This window comes from Odocoileus virginianus, chromosome 6 (genome assembly GCF_023699985.2).
Source record: "Odocoileus virginianus isolate 20LAN1187 ecotype Illinois chromosome 6, Ovbor_1.2, whole genome shotgun sequence".
Taxonomy (NCBI): domain Eukaryota; kingdom Metazoa; phylum Chordata; class Mammalia; order Artiodactyla; family Cervidae; genus Odocoileus; species Odocoileus virginianus.
This window is the reverse complement of record NC_069679.1, coordinates 26,282,448-26,299,974: the sequence shown is the minus strand read 5'-3', so window position 1 is coordinate 26,299,974 and position 17,527 is coordinate 26,282,448. Positions and strand designations below refer to the sequence as shown.

The window sequence follows — 17,527 nt, the reverse complement described above, 5'->3', positions numbered from 1 at the left end:
TATTCTGGTTTCTCTTCACATTGATAGCAAGCAGGCAAAATAAAGGGAGAGGTAATAGCATTTCATCTTTTTACTACTTATCTCCATTCTGCAGCCGTGCAGTCGGAAACCCTTGTGCATGAAGAGAGATTTGTTCTATGGCCTCGGAGTTGGGTGCCGGGGACGATGGCGGCTGCACTGAGCTGGCAAAGCCCCTCTACCTTCAATACCTGGAGAGGGCCCTCCGGTTGGACCATTTCCTGCGACAAACATCAGCCATCTTCAACAGGAATATTTCTAGGTATGGTATTCCATCTTCCCAATGTAATGTTTTACCACATTTCTGATTCCCATTATTCCTGTAGATTTTAGGGTTAAAATATCTTACTGGTTTTAGAATGTTTGATTTTTTTTTTCCTTCTTTCTTTAAAATAAAATACAGTCAACTTAACCAAAGGATCAATTTCGTCTGTAAAGTGTTTAGTCTACTAACCATAAATTATAATATTTTGCTAGGTCAGTTTTTATTGTGGATTCATCATTCTTTAATTTGTAGTGATGAAAGTGAAGATGGACTGGATGACAATAATCCTCTATTGCCCCAGTCTGGGGATCCCTTGATACAAGTTAAGGAAGAACCTCCAAATTCATTGCTTGGTGAGACTTCTGGAGCAAGCAATTCTGAAATGTTAAACACATACTCATTGAATGGAGTTCTACAGTCAGGTCAGTGTGGTGAACCCCTTTTTGAACTATCAGTTCTCTTGGGGCAGTTGTCCTTTCGTTTTTTTTAATTCTTTGTGTTTCTTTACACAGAATCAAAATTTGACAAAGGGAATTTATATAACTTCTCTAAGTTGAAGAAGAGCAGAAAGTGGCTAAAGGTAAGAGATAAGGTAGAATGTTTATAATTTAAATAACCCACTAAAATTACAAATAGAAAAGTAACTGATTAATTTTGGTATACTGGCAGAGATTTTCCTAGACATGAGTCTTTTATTCTGAGTGGTGTTTTAAAAGATTATAGAGAAAAGTCTAGAGGACTCAGCAAAGTTCGTTTTAACAAAGTTTTTAGGACTAAAGCCCTATGCTAAGCAAGGGAATACAGAAATATATCAGATAAGATCCTTATCTTTACTGGCTTGTAACCAAAGATCCTTACCTTTACTGGCTTGTAGCCATAATTAATTTATTTTTATTAGTACCTGAGTAGTTCATTCATTCAGCAGATGTTGATTGAAGCATCCTGCCTTGGGCAACATTATTGTACATGGATACATAGAGTTCCTACCCCAAGTAGCTTGCATTCTAATGGAGGGAGTAAGCCTGTAGTAAGTAAGTAAATAGTTTCTTTAAAGAGGTAACGTTTTAGCTGAATGATCAGAGAGAACTCTGTGAAGGTTTAAGATAAAAGCATTTCAGTAAGAAGGGAAAATGGCAGAAGTCCTGAGAGAGGAAGCAGCTGGGTGTGTTGGGGAAGTAAAGAAGGCTGATAGAGCTGGAGCGCAGTAAGAGGACAGTAGAAGCTGAGGTTCGCTTTTCACGTTGCGCCTTGTACACTGTGTTGAGGAATTTGTATTTTAACTCTTTTTTACAGTGGTAAGCAATTGGAGTATTTGTAAGCAAGGGAGTGATGTAGTCTCATTTACACTCTTACAAGGTTACTGTCAGCTCGGTTCAATTAAGGATAGCCTTTCTTCTAATGCAACTAATTATTTCTCTGTTTTATACTTTTTTTGTGAAGAGTTCAATGTAGTTTAAAGTTATCCTTTCATTTTTATCACCAAGGCATTTAAGAGACTCACGTGGTAAAGTCCTGATTTGCTTCATGTCAGTGAGGTTTTAAACTGTTGGGAGTGCAATAACCTCTATGCTTCGCTGTCACATTTTGAAAAATCAAGATGTAATTCACATGCCATTAAATATTCCCTTTTAAAATTTATAATTTAATAATTTTGAGCACATGCATAAAGTTACTGCAGGCATCACCACTGTCTAATTCAAGAGCATTTTCATCACTCCAGAAAGAAATTCTACTCATTAGCAGTTACTCATTCTCTACTTTCCCCAGCCCTTCACAGCCATTAATCTGTTTTCTGTCTCTGTGGATTTGCCTATTCTAGACATTTCATATAAATGGAAACATTAAATGTGGCCTTTTTTGTCTGGCTTCTTTCACTTAGCGTAATGTTTTCAGGGTTCATTCATGTTGTGGTACATGTCAGTACTCGTTCCTTCATTTTAGTTGCCAAATAATACTTTGTTATATGGATAACACCACGTTTTGTTTATCCATTCATCAGTTAATGGATTTTGGGGTTGTTTCTCCCTTATCAGCCATCACAGCTAGCATTCTATATTCCCTTTTACGCTATACTACTTTTTTAGCTTTTGTTTAGTTTTTTGTCTTGGAATTTGACATTTAGTTAAATTATCTTATGGTGTAGTATATGTACTAACTGAAATTTAGCCTTGTTGCTTTTGATAGCATTTCTCATGTTTTAGTGCTTTTTACTTGGGGATCAGTAGGTTTAATTGATATCTTTTTGTTTTTCAGTTGAATTGGTAAAGAATAGTATAAGGGAAACTAGAATGATTATCCTCCAGCTGTTTTTGTCATTTTGAAAACTGGGGGAAAAAATCCTTGGATTATGAAAGTAATTGTTTCATATCAGAGGTTCCATTTCCATTTTCTCCCTTTTTCAGAGCATTCTGCTCAGTGATGAATCCAGTGAGGCAGATTCTCATAGTGAAGACAACGATGAAGAAGAAGAAGATGATGATGAAGAGGAAGAACTCAGTCTCAACAGAGAAGATCTTCATAATATGTTGCGACTGCACAAATACAAGAAACTTCACCAGAATAAGTATAGTAAAGAGAAGGAGGTAAAGAGTTCCAGGAGAAATCTCAGGTTTTCATGCTGGATGTTTACCCTCTGGTTTATATTAATTGTAACTATATCTTTGTAACTTTCTGTTTAGATGGTGGTTGTAGTTGTTCTAATAATTGAAAAACATTTCACATGCCCAAAAAGCTCAGTCTTTTAATAGTACACTGTTCAGTTGTTCTTGGTATATTCTAAAATTTGTAACTGTCATCACTATCTAATTTCAGAATATTTTCTCCAAAAAGAAGTCTCATTCCCCTTAGTTCTTGCTTCATTCTGTTTTTCAAAAAAATTTTTTTAGTTTTGGCTGTACCTTATAGCTTAAGGAATCGCAGTTCCCTGATAAGAGATTGACCTGGACCATGGAAATGAAAGCATGGAATCTTAACCTCTTGGCCACTAGGGAACTCCCCTCTCATTCTCTTCATTCCGCTCTGCTCCAGGCAGCTATCAATCCACCATTTCTGTATAAATTGCCTAGTCTAGACATTTTGTACAAGTGGAACATGTGGTGCTTTATGTCCAGCTTCTCTTACTTGGCATAATGTTTTCAGAGTTCATTCATGTTGTAACATGTATTATTAGTACCTCATTCCTTTTTATTACCAAATAATATTCCATTGTATGGACATACTGTATTTTATTTATCCATGCATCATTTGATACCTAATTGGATTGCTTTTACTTTTTGAACTTTATGGATAATAGCTATGCATATTGAGTTATTTCACTTTTTGGCACTTATGAATAATACTGCCATGAAGATTTGTGTGTAGGTTTTCTCTGTGAGTGTATGTTTTATTTCTCTTGAGCATATACCGAGGAAAAGAATCACTGGGTCATATGGTAACACTGTGCTTTTGGGGGAACTGTCAGGCTGTTTTCCAAGGCAGCTGCACCATTTAAAATTCTTATGGTTGCTTTTTTAATGCAGTTGTTTTTTTGAAAGTGTTCGTATCTTGGAAAAACTCCCTTTCTTCACCTAATAACATTAGATTGCTGATTTAAGTGGCAACTATTTGAATGCTGTTATCAATGCCTTCTGATTTTTGTCAGAAGTCTTAGTACTTTGTACATAATGAGTAATAGGATATTTGAAGACCTAAAAGCTTTCCACCATTAAGGTCCAAAGTTAGTTTAGAAAGCTCTGAATAATATGTTAAAAGTTATAAACCTGTAGAAGTGACAGTGAGATATATGACTTCTGACTTAGACAAGGAGTTCCCTCTTAAAGTACAGTGCTAAGGCAGTTGGTATTCAAAATACTGGAGAAGGAAATGGCAACCCACTCCAGTATTCTTGCCTAGAAAACCCTGTGGACAGAGGAGCCTGGGGGCCGCTGTCCATGGGGTCGCACAGAGTTCGACACGACTGAAGCGACTTTGCATGCATGCATGCATTGGAGAAGGAAATGGCAACCCACTCCAGTATTCTTGCCTGGAGAATCCTAGGGACAGAGGAGCCTGGTGGACTGCTGTCTATGGGGTCGCACAGAGTTGGACATGACTGAAGCGACTTTGCAGCAGCAGCAGCAACATTCAAAATATTTGTTTTTGTTTTTTTTTTTAAATTGAAGTAAAACGCACATGTGGAAAAGTTCACAGATCTCAAGTTTACAGTTTGATGAATGTTTTAATAGACCTTGTTAGTAGTTCTTCACGGCACTCTTTTATGCTAGGTTCAGTCCTTGGACAATTCATTTGGCTATAATTCAGGAAAGAGATTCAACAATGGACTACCTAATTTTATTTATTTATCTTCATATTTACCCATTGAGCTTTGGAGGTCAATTTAAATGAAATGTTTGAAAAGATTAATTACTCTTCGGGTAGAAAAAAGTAGATTATTCATATGTTTGAATTCTGGTAACAAAAACACTATGTATAACGTTGTCAAACTTTCTCAGTGGGAAATGAAGAGACAAGACTTCAAACAGTGAGGAATTGGATGGCTGGGGACTATTCAAACCATATAACAAAACTAAGAGCTGGGAAAGCAGGTGTTAGGAATCTTAGTAAGTCTAAGGACTTATTGGTAATAGAAATACGTTTGTTTCTTGTTGATGAATTCAAGAGAAGACCTTTCTGCAATGACAAATGTGTGTCAGGACAAAGTAAATACTATGGTGGAGACTCAGAATTATGAAGGATCTTTGTTTGTTTGTTTGTTTTTTTAAGTTATTTTCAACAACTTGCTGTGTGCATAGCCAGTGTAACCATTTTGTTTTGAAGTTAAGGAAATAATTCACTTTGATGTATTAGATCTTCATTGGTCTCTTTGTGGGAAGAATACTGTATGTAGCAACTGTGGTTTTTCCTCTGGAATGACTTTTTTTAATAGAGAGGATTTGAAGACTGAGCTGTAAGAGAGACGGGCTCTTCTAAGCATCATGTCTTTGCCTGCTTTAGTTGCAGCAATACCAATACTACAGTGCAGGGCTGCTCTCCACCTATGACCCTTTCTATGAGCAGCAGCGACACCTTCTAGGACCCAAAAAAAAGAAATTCAAGGAAGAAAAGAAACTTAAAGGTAAGCGTATTGACTTGCCTTCTACCTTTACTCCTTCTCAGTTTCAGGTACATTGAGACTTTCAACATAATCCATGTCGTAGAAATTTGCTTCATCTGAAAAACCCTAGCCTCCTTGATCTCTTTACTAGTTTTAAGTATTACTAAACTTATTTTGTATTTGGTTTGTGATCTTTTCTAGAATTATGAGGACATGAGAACTATAGATTCTTTGCCAGAGGTTTAAGTCAATTAGTGTATTCCAATTTTTTCTTCTACATACTCTCTAAATAGTGAAAATATTCTGGGAGAGGAAGAAGTTGGTTACACAGGGAGGTATGAGGAGTAACCTGAAGTATTTGAAATAAGTTTTAATTGTTGCTGTATGTAGTGATTTAAAATAGATCACCTCCTGATCTTCAGGAGTGTTTGTTTGCATGTTTGCCAGGAAATCTCTTTTCCTCTCTTGAGTTCCAAGCATCTGGAAATCAGGAAGGAAATAGGAAAGGAAAGTTTTAGACTATCTGTACTAGACAGATTTTATTCCCCTAAATTGCTATTCAGAAAAACTCTCTTTAGCCACCTTCCCTTGTTTCTTCCACATCCTCCTTGTTTTATCTCTGTAGTTTCTCATCCTTCTACCGTCCCTTTCAAGCTAGGTTTTTCTTTCATGTATAATTTTCTTTTCACAGATCTTAGTGTCATATCAGCAAATGCATTATTTCTTTCTCTATTATTTTTTTTAGTCACCTCACATTGCCACCAAATAGAAATGTTTCCTTCCTTCTGATCATTACTTGAGCTCATGATAATTCGTAAGCCTCCCTTCCTATTGTTGGGTTCAAAAGAAATTCAGTTCTCAACATTCTTTTTTATTTCTCATTCATGTAAACAGAGGGAGTATCCAGTGTTCCTTTCCAAGGTAGTGTGATCTTCTTCTTGGAGTATTCATGGACCTGGATAGATAAAGGGATAAACAACGCCAGTCTAAGTGGAATGAGAAAAGAACCTTGATTTTTCTTAAAGTGATAAGGTTGTTTTATTACTTTCTCCTGTGGAAGAGAAGAAAAGCAACCTTTTAAGAGTCTGTTCCTTTGCAGCTAAGTTGAAAAAAGTGAAGAAGAAAAGGCGAAGAGATGAAGAGCTTTCCTCTGAAGAATCCCCTCGTCGCCACCACCACCAGACCAAAGTTTTTGCCAAGTTCTCTCATGATGCACCTCCTCCTGGCACCAAGAAGAAGCACTTATCCATTGAGCAGCTCAATGCCCGTCGCAGGAAAGTGTGGCTCAGCATTGTGAAAAAGGAGCTACCAAAGGTAAGTCGGTGCCTCCAGGTGCCTGTCCTCCAGAGAGAAGCCGGGAGAGCTGGATTCTTTCACAGGATTCGGGGAGACGATCTATTGGAATTGGGAGAATCCTGGATAGTTCTCTCTTTGGTTAATTGATTTTCTAGAGTTTGATCAGGATTCACAAGATAATTGTGTTGTGCTCCTTTGCCAAAAAAAGGGAGGGAGACCTCTTTGAGGAAGGAATGCAGTTTTCTTACATAAAACAATAGAGATTTGACAGCTGATTTTAAAGTTATCATACAGGAGATTAAAAAAAAATGATGGAGATGTGTTTTCTTAGACACTGTAAACATTTGGATGTTACTGAATAATCACAGGTATTAGAAGAAAATGTGAATGATTAGGAAAAACATGTATAAGCATTCATTTTGCTCTTTTAATTTGTTTGAATGTTTTAGTTTGATTTACTAATTTCAAACTTAAAAGTTGCAGAAAAAATGCAAGGAATGTCTGTATTCCTTTACTTAGATTGACCAGTGGTTTGCATTTTATTCAGTTAATTGCTTCATTATAAATTGAGTGCAATCCTAATTGAAATATGAACAGGATATTTCGTGAATTTAGAAGCTGATTCTAAACTCTGTGGAACAAGTCAGTATGCAAGAATTGCTAGAGAAACAGTAAAAAACCTTCCCAAACGTTAAAACATACTATAAAATCTCTGCAATTAAAATAGTGTGATATTGATACATGAATAGGCAGATAGACTAGTGGTACATTTAATAAGTGGTGCTGGACAACTAGATAGCCATTTCAAAAAAAGGTAAAATTAGGTCTGTGTTTCACACATATACTGTAAATGGATTTGGGATGTCAGTGTAAAAAAATGAAATCATACAAATATTAGAATAAGATGATTGCATTTCTATCTAATTTTTGTGTAGGAAAGAGTTTATAATTCAGAATCCAGAGGTAATATAAGAAAATACTCTTAAATTTGACCACATAAAAATAAATTTTTGCCTGACAAAAGACAGCTGACAAATTGTGAGACATTATTTACATTGAATACAGTAGTCACAAGGCTATTGTCTCTAACATAGAAAGAACTTAAAAATTGAGGGGAAAAATTACCACAGATTCAGTTCAAAGTATCTCATAATTGGGGTAGTACAAATGAAAAACCACTTAGATACCCTTAGACAAAAATCAAACTATTTGTCACCTATTACACTGGCAAAATTTTTTAAATAAAACAATTCATTCTATTAAGGAGCCTCTGGGCGAACAGGTGCTTTCATGCATTACTGCTAGGAATACAAATTAGAACTGTATTAGAGGAAAGTTGGCAACAGCTAATAATCTACAGATGCATTTACCTTTCAAATCAGCACTTCCACTTCTAGGAATCTACCTTGGAGTAACCACACAAAAATACATGTAAATGGGCTTATTCATTGTAGCATTATTTGTAATTGCAAAATAATGAAAACAGTCTAAATGTCCATATATGGGGCTTGAATTAAATGATGACAGGTCTACTCAGTGGATTATCATACTGCTGTTAAAAATAAAGAATGAGGAAGACCTCTCTGAGCTGATAGAAAGTAATTTCTAGGACATACAGTTAAATGAAAGAGGCAAAACATAGAAAAGTAAATATACCTTTCATGTGAGAACAAAGGGAATATAAGAAAGTGCACAAATACCTGTTCAAAAGAAATTCAAGAAGGATGAACCAGAAATTAAAGTGATTGATTCCTTATAAAGGGCAGGTGGGAAAAGGATAGAAAGAAGGGAAGGAATGGAGACAGGGTAGCAGGGATGAAGAGGAAGAAGTCTTTGAGTATATCTTGTACAAGACTGCTTTTCAGAACCATACTAATGTTTTTCGTGTCTCTGACATACTTCAAAATTAACTATCAACCAGTCAGGATGTGGCTGGAGAGGGAGGTTAGAGGGATGTGTGGGCAAAATGGAATAAAAATAGGAACAAATATACTTAATTGTATTAGAAATGAGTAATATAATCAAGTTACAGGAAGTGTGGAACAAGGACCTCATATAAGTACTGAGGGAAACAGTATTTTGATCAGATATGAAAGGGTAAGAGTGAAGGAGCCATATGTAAATGCCATGATTGACATAGAAAAAGTGTTTCTCCCAGGAGTCTAGGTTAACAGTTTTGAAACTACTTTATGTGTCTATTAGTATTGAACAAATAAGTAAATATATTGTAGGTGAGAGCCAATTTTTTCATGGCTGGAGAAGGAAATTGAAAGTAAGGAAGAAGGGGAAAGTTAAAATGAAGCCCATGAAATTTGATTGGAATCAGATGTGTCAGTATAAATTCATGGTTTTATACACACACCCAGATACAGAGATATACTTGGGTGTGTATGTATTTTTTTTCTGCCTCTAGTAGCAGTGACACCCTAGTAACAGTGAGGATACCTGGCAACCAGGTCTTGGTTTCTAAACAACTTTTATTCTCTAGTAAAAGGAATCCGGGCTCCTTAAAGAAGTACCGTATTCCAGAACTCAGCAGGGAGAATACAAAGTGAACCTCAGGGAATTTTCTCGTGGTCCAGTGGTTAGAACTTGGTGCGTCAACCCCTGGTTGGGATACTAAGGTTCCACAAGCCACACAGCACAGCCTTTCCCCCGCACCCCCTGCCAAAAAAACCCAAAAAACCCAGCAAAATGAACCTTAAAACACTTTTAAGTGCTGCTAGAAAGTAAGGAAGTTCTGAAAAAAGCTGGAGGGGAAGGAGGGGTTTGTCAAAAGAACACAGGAACAAACTTGAAGGACCACTTCATGGCCAAAGTTAGAATAATTTGAGCAACAAAATAATGACACTGAATTTTAACCCATAGAAAAAAAGAAATATTTATCAGCCCATACTTCATAAATACCTGAAGAGACAAAGGTGTGGATGGAGTATCTCTACCTTTCAGTATGAAATTCAGTTAATAAATATAGAAGGAAAGAAGAAAATAAAATTATCCTTACATAGATACCACAGTAATACTTGTTGCAGACTAGATGCATTTATGAATGCTAAAATTAGAGAGCAGAAGAGAAGTAGAATTCATATAGCTTCAAAACTGGCAGAGTGCACCTTACCCAAATGACCAAAGTAAATATCACGAGTAATATAAATTTTCATAACCATGAACTCCTTGATGTGGTATGCTGGGAGGAGTACATCATCAGTGCCTCATTTCTCTGCTTTTTTTGCTGAAGTGCATAATCTCTTTCCAGTTGTGAGGAAACACCAGAAAACCACACAATTTTGGACACTTTGCAGAATAACTGATTGTGCTTTTCAAAAGTGTCAAGGACATGAAAGAGAAAGATTGAGGAAATGTTACATCCAGGAAGAGATTAAGGAGAAGAGCAACTAAATGAATGCATTGTGGGATCCTGTTCTAGGATCTTGGAACAGTAAGAGGATATTAGTGCAGAAATTCTTGGCATTCAGATAAGACCTGTAATTTAGTCAATACTTTGCTGGTGTTAATTTCCTTTCTTAATAATTGTACTATGATTATATAAGTTGCTAAAATTAGGAAAAGCGGGGGTGAGTAGTAGTAAGGGAACTCTATTTTTTGCACCTTTTCCAGAACTCTAAAGTTAGTTCAGTTTCCTCACACCGTATACAGAAATAAACTCAAAGACCTGAGAAGATCTGATAAGATATGAAGCTATGAAACTCCTGGAAGAAAACATAGGCAAAACAACCTTTGACATAAATTGTAGCACTATTTCTTTGGATCTGTCTCTTAAGGGAAAAGAAATAAAAGCAAAAATAAACAAATGGAACCTAATTAAACTTAAAAGCATTTGCACAGTAAAAGAAACCATTGATAGAATGAAAAGAAAACCTACAAAATAGGAGAAAATATTTACAAATGATAGGACTGGCAAAAGGTTAATATACAAAATATATAAACAACTCAGTAAAAAAAAAACATAGTAGTTTGAACCTGTTAATCACTATCACTGTCTTGTTCCCTCTCTTCGCTCTTTCCACTAGTAACCAATAGTTTGTTCTCTATATCTACGACACTGTTTTTGTTTTACTATATTCATTTGTTTATATTTTAGGTTCCACATAAAAGTGGAATTTATTCCACATACAGTAATTGTCTTGCTCTATCTGGTTTATTTCACTAAGCCTAATACTCTGTAGGTCCATACACGTTGTTGCAAATGGCAGACTTTCATCTGTTGTCGGACACTTAGGTTGCTTCCATATCTTGGCTATTGTAAATAGTGCTGCTGTGAACATTGGGGTGTATGTATCTTTTTTAATCAATTAATATTTTCACTAAATAATTGATGTATTTATTTTCCCTGGATATGTACCCAGGAGAGGAATTGCTGGATGATGTGCCAGTTCTGTTTTTAGTTTTTGAGAAATCTGCATGCTGTTTTCCATTGCACCTGTACCAATTTACGTTCCCACCAACAGTGTGCCTTTCTCCACATCCTCTCCGACATTTGTTATTTGTGGTCCTCTTGATAGTGACCATTCTGACAGGTGTGAGATGCTGTTTCCTTTTTGTTTTGATTTGCATTTCTCTGATGACTAGTGATGTTGAGCATCTTTTCATGTGCCCTGTTGACTTGGTATGAACATTCTTAATGGGAAAAGTGACAGAAAAACTTATTTTATACCTGGTGAAGAGCCTTCAGATGATAAGGAATTCAGTGGGAGTATTTTAGATTTTTATCTTTAGAGTGGCAATAGCTGCTCTAGAGAAAATTTTTGATAAAAGCCCTAAAAAAATTCCCTTAATCAGACAGTCTGAGGTGGGATTATTATCGAAATGACTTTCAGGCCCTTTGTGTAACTTTAAACCTATTGTTTCTTTATAGTCAGGAGGAGAGTTCTTTAATAATCAGCCACTAAGCTCTGTCTCTTCTTTTCACATCAAATAAATGGGCTGTCATGGGAAATCAGGTTTCTTTATTGCAGATGGTTGGTTGGTTTTTTTTTAATTGAAGTGGAAGACATAATCAGCAGTTTGAGACTTGGTTGTGGGCTGCTGAGTCATCTTGTATTAGGTCTGCCTTGGAATTTATGTTGAAGAAGATGAGGTCAAGTGGTGGTAGAAATTAAGTAATAGTGGCAGTGGGTGTTCCTTGGCTGGAGGTGGGACTGCAATCACAAACTGAGAGGCTAGTTCACCTTTCTCCTAATGTTTTCTGTATGTGAGTGCCCTGCTGTCTCAGCTTCTTTGCAGATTGGCCCTAGAAAGCAATGTCCTAATCAGGGTGGTGCTAGAGTTAGTATATGTTGTTATATTTTCTTAGTTCAAGCCTTAACTATAACTTAAATTCTTCCCAGAAGTATACAGAGGATTCGATCGAAGGCAGACACAGGACCAGCTTATTCTTTTTAACATTGCTTTAGGACTTTATGTTTGGTTCTGAGTTGGTACATTTGGATAACTCTTGGAAGTGATGTGTCTTTTTTAACTGAAAAAGTATTGTACTTTGAATATACTTGGTTTGACATTTTTTTAATCTTCATGGAGATCAATAAATGACAGTGCCAGTCTACACAATCTTTTTTCCAAAAAGGAATCCTAATTGAAATATTGTTTTAAATATTTTAGGCCAACAAGCAGAAAGCTTCAGCTCGTAACTTGTTTCTCACCAATAGCCGCAAGGTAAGATTATAGTTTTATATTTCCCATTTTATGTTTTGCTAGAATGTGTTCTTATTATTTAGATCTATGTTTGCTGTTCTTGTCTCTTGTGACCTGTTGATAATTAATCTAATAGTACTTGAGAGAGTTTCTAAATGTTTTCAATCTATTTTATAAATAAAATTTCTTCCTTGCCTTCCTGGCTTTCATACCTTTTTGGGTAAGACCATGGCCCACTCTTAAGTCCTTGGTCAAACCATGGCATCTTCCTGTGCTCAGACTCTCCATCTAAGAAATGGTGGTATTAATACTTTCCCATAGAAGGAATTAATACAACTTTGTCACTGACTCAATTGACATGAGTTTGAGCAAACTCTGGGAGATAGTGAAGGACAGGGAAGTCTGGCGTGCTGCAGTCCATGGGGTCGCAAAGAGTTGGACTGGACTGAGCAGCCGAGCAGCAGCAACAACAGCACAGCGTCGTTTGAGTGTGGCGAGAATCAGATGAGGCAACCTTGCTAGTTGTGTGTCCTGGACTAGTTACTCGTCCTCATTTTCTCATCTGTATATAAAATACCAACTTCACAGGGTTTTTATGGAGAATGAATCAGTTACGTTAAACTTAGAATGGTGCCTAGCATATAATAAATATTGACAGCTTTTTTTTTTTTTTTTTTTAAGTTTTTTGGCTATACCATGTAGCTTGTGGGATTTTGGTTCTCCAAGCAGGAATTGAACTCCCAGGGCCCTTGGCAGTGAGAGCTTGGAGTCCTAACCACTGGGTTGTCAGGGAATTCCCAACAGCTCTTATTAGTAATGTGTTTAATAATACTTCATAACTTCCTAGAACATTGTAGGTGACTATATATTTTTTTCATCTTCTAAGGCCTGTAGATTTCTCACAGACCTGGGACTAGCTCACACTTCTATGCAGGGACGTTAATCAGATTGGAGGAAAAAAAGATATGGCCATAGGAGTCCGATATATGCACTGGGCAGGTTGAGGGATGCTGTGGCTTAGAGTCCTGGGAGAACTGGCCCCAGTGTTTGGTCCTCCTCCATTGTGATAATGTGTTGTCATCTGCAGCTCGCCCACCAATGCATGAAGGAGGTGCGTCGAGCCGCCTTGCAGGCCCAAAAAAACTGTAAGGAGACTTTACCTCGTGCCCGCCGTCTCACCAAGGAAATGCTTCTGTACTGGAAGAAGTATGAGAAAGTGGAGAAGGAACACCGCAAACGTGCAGAGAAGGAAGCCTTGGAGCAGCGGAAGTTGGATGAAGAAATGCGGGAGGTAGGGCATAAAAGTTTGGAAACCACAATTGCTGCAGCCATATTGAGAGATTATTTTACATTTCATAAGTTATAAATCTAACCAATGAAACCATCGAAAAAGTATTTTAAGATATAACTTCGAGGACAGTGATTTTAGTCCAGTAAATCAGTTGTTTTTATTCTTTTAGTAAGGTCTTCTCCCTGGCCTTCACCTCTCTTTTGTGTTAATCTCCTATATTCTTTGTAGCCTTATTCTTTTATTTCTGGAGGACATGCCCCACCCCCCCAAAAAAAAGAAAGAAAAGGAAAGAATGAAAGAAAAAGAGAAGAACAGCTTATAGTTTAGCTTGGCTTGTTTCCAGGTGCTGGCTGTAATTTCAGTTTGTTGGAAGATCAGGACTGGTTGCAGTTTTCTGAGACCCATTCTCCCACCTACTTTTGTGTTTTAACTTGTAGTCAGTTCTCTTGCTAAGCTTGATATCAGGTGAGCATGTTATTCCGGTAAGCAAGAGGAGAGATTAAGAAGACAAAGCCATTGTGTTGCCATTGGTAAACCCACTGGGATGAGTAGGTCAGTTAAGGTCTGGAGAAGGAAAGGAGTTGGAGGACTGGATGTTTTCTTTCAGGTATAAGTAGTACTCCTGTCAAAACAGAGCCGTGGAGGCTCTTTTGAGTTCTTCATCTTCCCTCCTGTCTCATGCCTTTGATGGGCAATATAGATTTTGTCCAGTTTTCTTAAGTCCCTGGGCAATGTGTATCTTTACTTGAAAGTCACATGTGTTTTGAGTTAGTAAGCTTTTGATGCTATTGGAAATACTTGCTCACTGAGTTTAGAGGCATTTGAGTTAGTCATAGATCTTGAAATTTTGAAAGTGAGTTGACTTATAATCTAGGTTTGTGAGACATTGTCTCAATATGTTGGTAACTAACTGAGAAGAGTTTCATCTGTGATTATGTTGACTTCCATCTTTTTCTCTGAGTTTCTGAATTAAGAAATTTTTGATGGATCCTTATTCCCTTAATTTGCCTTCTTTATTTAAACACATAGCAATTTACTTCCTTTCGGGATAAGGGAATGTTGCTTTTTTGTTTTAATTTAGAAAGGTTTTCTTGACAGTACTTTAGCTTTAGAGCATGAAAATCCATATACTTTATGAAAACAGATCTGTTTTCTCTCAGATTTTTTTCCCTAATCTAAATCTGGCTAAAGTGTTTTTTTAAAAAAAAAAACCCTAAGGAGAAGTCTGGTTTTATGTCACATACTTTGAGACTTATTTCCTTCCTTGGCCATATTCCTTATTTTAGTACTGTCTTTCTTTTGTGCAGGTGGATCAAAGATAACTCAAGTATACTTCATAGGAATTTTACTATAAAATAGTTCATGCAAAATAATGACCCTTTGATTTGGTATTATTGTGTGAGCTGTATTTCATGTAATTCAGTCTTTTGGATCATTTGCTTACTCATTTTATTGTTTATCTTCAAGAATGATTTTTACTGACATAATGATTATTTTTCTTACTAGGTAATTTCAGAGGCACTTTGAATTTATCTTTCTCATTTTTTTGAAATTATGTGTTTGTGATATTGTATTTAGTCTATATTCATGTTTTGTAGCTATCATTATCACAGATGAACAATGGGTTGTTTTGGGCAGCATTTTCTTTTTTCATAGGCTTCTTGGTCTCAGATACCTCCTGCAGAATAATTTGTAGCTCTTCATCACTTATTTTAACTTTTGATGTTCAAGAAGAGTTTTGGACACATATATGTTTTTAAAAATAAAGCTTTACCACATGTATTTGTCACCAAAGTTGTTATGTAACATATGTTGTTTGAATTTAGTTGGTATCGTAGTGCTGTTAAAGAAAAACAAAGGCATAAAGAATTAAGCATTTTAGACAGCAGCCTAGTAGAAAAAAGATTTCATTTTGTTAAGGAGAGCAAAACATAGGTTATTATTAGGCTATAAGTGAAGATTATTCCTGGCTTTTAGTGCCACTGTCTTGATTATAAACAAAATTTGTTCATTAGCAATTTTTCCCTTTCTAAAGGTAAAGAATTTGTAAAGGAGTTGTTTGCAGACTATGTATAGGTTTAGTGAATGCTGTTGACTACCCTTGTAGTGACTGATGATTTGATTCTCTTCACTTTCAACTCTTTTTTAGGCTAAGAGGCAACAGCGAAAACTGAACTTCCTGATCACCCAGACAGAGTTGTATGCCCATTTCATGAGTCGTAAACGAGACATGGGTCATGATGGGATCCAGGAAGAAATCTTAAGGAAACTGGAGGATAGTTCTGCACAGAGACAAATTGACATTGGCGGTGGGGTGGTAGTTAACATCACACAGGAGGATTATGGTGAGTCCTGAATCAGAAGTTAGAGAAGGGAGATACCCACCCCACACTTTTTCATATCTCAGGTTATATTCATTATCAATTCTTGTAAGTTTTGTCTTGATCAATAAGTAGTGTTGGAGAAGGAAATGGCAACCCACTCCAGTATTCTTGCCTGGAAAAGTCCATGGACAGAGGAGTCTGGCGGGCTGAAGTCCATGGGATTACATGACTGAGCATGTATGCACGAGGGTGGAGGGAGATGGGTCTGTAGCAATAAAGTGGTAGAACTAAAAAAAAAAAAAGTAGTGTTGATCGAAAGGGAACTTTATTTTAATTGGAGTAGGGAAAGTATGAATGTTTCTATAAAATAAGCATATAAAAAGCTTTTATTGAATTTAAAGAGGAAAAGGTGTGGTTATTTGATCTTGCAAATTTGGGGAGATTTTGTGTTTTGATTTGTTAATAGAAATAAAAGATTTTATCAGAAGAATGCAGTGAATTTGTCTCTCACATAACAGGATTCTTGGTGATGCAAGTAAAACATGAGAAGAGACTATTTCGATACTTTTGTGACCACACAGAGAGGGAGGAATTGGTGTAAAGTTTGAGAGGAATTTCACAGAGAATAGTGCTCAAAATCATGTTGAGTGAGAGAAAATGAGAGCTTCAGATTATCTTGGGATTTAAACATTCTCTATTATATTTTCTTTTAGAATAGTTTCACCCAGTATAAATACATTACAATTTTGAATCCTCATTGTCTTGCTTTTCTTGACTTTAGCATTGCTTTGTGCATGAAATGCAGGATTGGGAAACTGGAGCTCAGTCTCCTGGTGGCTTTTGTGAGCTGACTTTGGCTCCTGGAGACCATGGGAGCTCCCTGCCTCCATTACCACTTGCAGGTCCTTACCTCTGTCAAGTAATTGGATCCTTTTCTTCTCCCTCACCCTCTTAGAATTTAGGGATAAACAGAATGTGGAGTCAGGGATCCACATATGCTAGTGTAAATTGCATCCTTGAAAGAGGTCAGTTAGTGAGGTGTTATAATCAAAGTTTTTCCCTTTTCAGATAGTAACCATTTCAAAGCCCAGGCCCTGAAGAATGCTGAAAATGCTTATCATATTCATCAGGCTCGGGTGAGTCTTAGAAATGAACTGTTGGGTCCTGGAAATACCCTTACAGCCTTTCACTTAAGTAGTCTTCCTTTAAGGTTAATCATATTTTCAATTAAAAACATTGTTGAATGTGTATATATATATGAGACTGTATTGGATGGGGCTTATAGCTCTATTTACTTTAGAATAATAGTAGGAATACTTGAGGAAAGATGGGAAATGAGCTTTCGTTTTTCTAAGCTTTAAAAATATGTTGACTAAAGCTAAGAGACTTTTCCTATTTTTTTTTCTCTTGTCCTCTCTAAGTATGGATAATACCAAGTGAAGTGCATCATTGTTTAGTGAAAAATACCACAGTCTTGATTGTTAAGAAAGTTATATCATGCCTTAAAAATGCTAAGTTAGCACATTCTTTCACTTTAGTAATAACTTGCTTATTCATGATACAGTGACATATGAAATCAGAAAGAAACT

General features: G+C 36.4%; 1 protein-coding gene across 2 annotated transcripts in view; it reads left to right on the top strand.

Annotated features, from left to right (window-relative positions):
• Nucleotides 1-17,527, top strand: part of INO80 (INO80 complex ATPase subunit) — a 123,579-nt gene that overhangs the window by 26,556 nt on the left and 79,496 nt on the right. For both annotated transcript variants that reach the window (XM_020877552.2, XM_020877551.2), the window contains exons 2-11: nt 95-280; nt 536-705; nt 796-863; nt 2,686-2,865; nt 5,276-5,396; nt 6,475-6,689; nt 12,291-12,344; nt 13,411-13,614; nt 15,764-15,959; nt 17,007-17,074. In XM_020877552.2, coding sequence (XP_020733211.1) covers nt 138-280; nt 536-705; nt 796-863; nt 2,686-2,865; nt 5,276-5,396; nt 6,475-6,689; nt 12,291-12,344; nt 13,411-13,614; nt 15,764-15,959; nt 17,007-17,074 — 1,419 coding nt within the window. In that variant the 5' untranslated portion in view covers nt 95-137. The remainder of the gene's footprint in view (nt 1-94; nt 281-535; nt 706-795; nt 864-2,685; nt 2,866-5,275; nt 5,397-6,474; nt 6,690-12,290; nt 12,345-13,410; nt 13,615-15,763; nt 15,960-17,006; nt 17,075-17,527) is intronic.